Source organism: Hippocampus bargibanti, linkage group LG09 (genome assembly GCF_051943395.1).
Source record: "Hippocampus bargibanti isolate YZ-2025 linkage group LG09, ASM5194339v1, whole genome shotgun sequence".
NCBI lineage: Eukaryota > Metazoa > Chordata > Actinopteri > Syngnathiformes > Syngnathidae > Hippocampus > Hippocampus bargibanti.
The window spans coordinates 11,414,799-11,417,500 of record NC_142742.1 but is presented as its reverse complement, the minus strand read 5'-3'; the positions used below and the strand labels follow the sequence as shown (position 1 = coordinate 11,417,500).

At 46.5% G+C, this 2,702-nt stretch overlaps 1 protein-coding gene across 1 annotated transcript in view; it reads right to left on the bottom strand.

Annotated features, from left to right (window-relative positions):
* Positions 1–2,369, bottom strand: part of LOC148893665 (5-hydroxytryptamine receptor 1B-like) — a 2,535-nt gene extending 166 nt beyond the window's left edge. Inside the window, exon 1 of the mRNA XM_089004332.1 lies at positions 1–2,369. This exon is cut by the window's left edge and continues 166 nt beyond it. Within this exon, the coding sequence (XP_088860458.1) occupies positions 894–2,042 (1,149 nt within the window). The 5' untranslated portion in view covers positions 2,043–2,369 and the 3' untranslated portion in view covers positions 1–893.
* Positions 2,370–2,702: the final 333 nt, after the last annotated feature.

Here is a 2,702-nt window from a genome sequence, read left to right as displayed (position 1 = left end):
AATACGCGCACATACATATATCTGATTCACAGCTGTGCAAAGTTTGAGACAGGTTCACGATGAGGATACACCGCACTATCGAATGAATGGATGAAATAATTCCACCCAAATGAATCAATTCAATAAAAATGAAGTTTGACAGACGGTCCAACAAATGTTTATTATGGTATATTTTGAACATTGAGGGGTCAAATGTGATTGAGGTTTTATTTTTTCTTGAAAATCATATAGCTGATCCGATGGAGTGCTCAGGCCCACTAGCACCAAATTGCTCACGCCTGATTTAACTTTCCAATTGAGGGATACTAATAATTGGATAATTTAAAATAATAAACAAACGCTTTGGACTCAAATGTGTATGATTGGTGGATGTTGGCTTGTTTCTAATAGTTGGACTGCATTCTCAGTGATATGCAATTATTATTTCATATAGAGTGGAAATAGGATTCCCCAATAAAGAATTAAAAATGCTAAAATAAATAATACATTTAACATAGATTTTTTAAAGTAAATGTATTGTGAAAAATAATTTATTACATGAAATAATATAAATATATTTTTAATTCAATGTAACAAAAGTGAGCATTGTCATTGTTAAGGCATTTATTTTTCTATACAGATCAATTATATTGTGCATGTTCTGGGGTCCATTTTTTGAGATAATAAGTCACCCTTCATTGAATGAAGATAGATTTACTTTCATATTTTATATTATCATTAAATAATTGTCTTATTATTAAATCGTTACACCAACCATGACATGTTCAATGCAAACATTTAACCCGTGTATATGTCATCCCCCCACCCCCCACCCCTCCCCGCTATGGCTTTGGGCTGCGATTTATGGCATCTGCATATTCACATTCGCAATAATGAAAGATCGTGGAAAAGGATCACCCTCTACAGCATCTGAAGCGCACCAGTTTGTGGAAAGCTTTCTTGAAGTCTTCATTGGACATGGTGTAAATTATGGGATTGATGAGCGAGTTCAGGTAGCCGAGCCAGGTGAAGAAGTCAAAAAGCTCGGGGACGACGCAGGCGTCGCATGCGGCCACCGCCAGCGTGTAGATGAAGAAAGGCAGCCAGCATACGATGTACGCGCCCAGAATGATGCCGAGCGTCTTGGTGGCCTTCCTCTCTCGAGCCGCCGAGATGCGTTTTTTCTCCAGGGCCGCGTCTGACAGTGTCACCTTCACCTGGTTGTCGCTGGTGGACGAGTTAGTGTCGCTGGACGGCGCGTCGTGCCTGCCGCCCTGCAAGGGGCTCGTGGAGGCGTTGGAGCCCGGGGACCCCGTCGCCAAGTACGCCGAAGTGAACCTCTTGCCCGGCACCTTTTTCTTTTTCTTAGGGGATTGCTTGAGGATGCGTTTTCGCGCCTCCACGTAAATGCGCCCGTAGAGGACGATGAGGAGCAGGGTGGGGATGTAAAAGGCGCCAAAGGTGGAGTAAATAGTGTAGAAGATGTGATCCGTATTGACGCTGCAGCTTGTCAACTCGTCCGCCTTGACCTGCCTCCAGAAAAGCGGCGGCAGCGAGATGGAGATGGCGATGACCCAGGCGGTGGCCACCATGCCGGCAGCGCGCCCAGGCGTGCGCTTTTTGGAGTACTCCACCGCATCCGTGATGGCCCAGTAACGGTCCAGGGCGATGACGCACAGGTGGAGGATGGACGCCGTGCAGCAGGTGATGTCCGACGACAGCCACACGTCGCATATCACCTGGCCTAGTGTCCACTCGTGGATGACCGTGTAGAGGGCGCACACGGGCATGACAAGAATGGACACCAGCAGGTCGGTGACGGCCAACGAAGCGATGAGGAAGTTGGCGGGCGTCTGCAGCTTCTTGGACTGGGAAATGGTGGCGATGACGAAGGCGTTGGACAGGCTGGTGGCCAGCGTGATGGCGGAAAGGAGCGACGCCAGGCTGATCTGGTAGGCGAGACCATGCGCGCTCCACTCCACCTCAGACGCATCCTCTGGCTGGCTGATGTTGGAGGTGTTCACCGGCAGCTGGGTGGGCTCCACTTGACCGGCTCCCTCCATCACTTCTCGAGTCACTCGTGGCTCATAATCTGTCCACCGTCTCACACTTCGGGGGTGAAATGCGAAGAAAGTCGCCTCCGTAACGCCATGGCACAAATCATTCTTTTTTGTAATCCATTCCCCGCGGGGAAATAAATTGAGCACTCTTCATCGTGACAAAGCAAAGTGATGACGTGTTGCCGTTCCAACGTGTGAGGGACATAATCCGCATGGAAGGTGAAATGTTTTCCAAACAGCGCGCTTTCTTGGACCCTTGCAGAGGGTGACTGACGAGCTGAGTCTCAAAGTGCAGCTTTTTATACAGTCTGTGACATCAACTGATATCTCCATGAAGGGCCAGACTGTTTGCTGGGTCATAGTGCCCGTAGAGCCTCAGTCATTGGCGCACATTACGCGGATTAGGTAAATGCACAGTTTACTGCAAACCTTTGCACAGCTTTGCAATGCATTATGAATTAGTTCAAACCAATAAATGTTTGCCGTGGAGGATGAAAAATAGCAATTTTAGTCATCTTCGGTGTTGTTGTTTTATTTTACATGTTGGACAGGAAATATAAATGCCTGTTTCAATGTCTGATGTACATGCAAAAAGTATTTGTCTTTTTTCAATATAAATAAGAAAAACATTATTTCTCTTACAATGGAGATTTTCACAAGCAA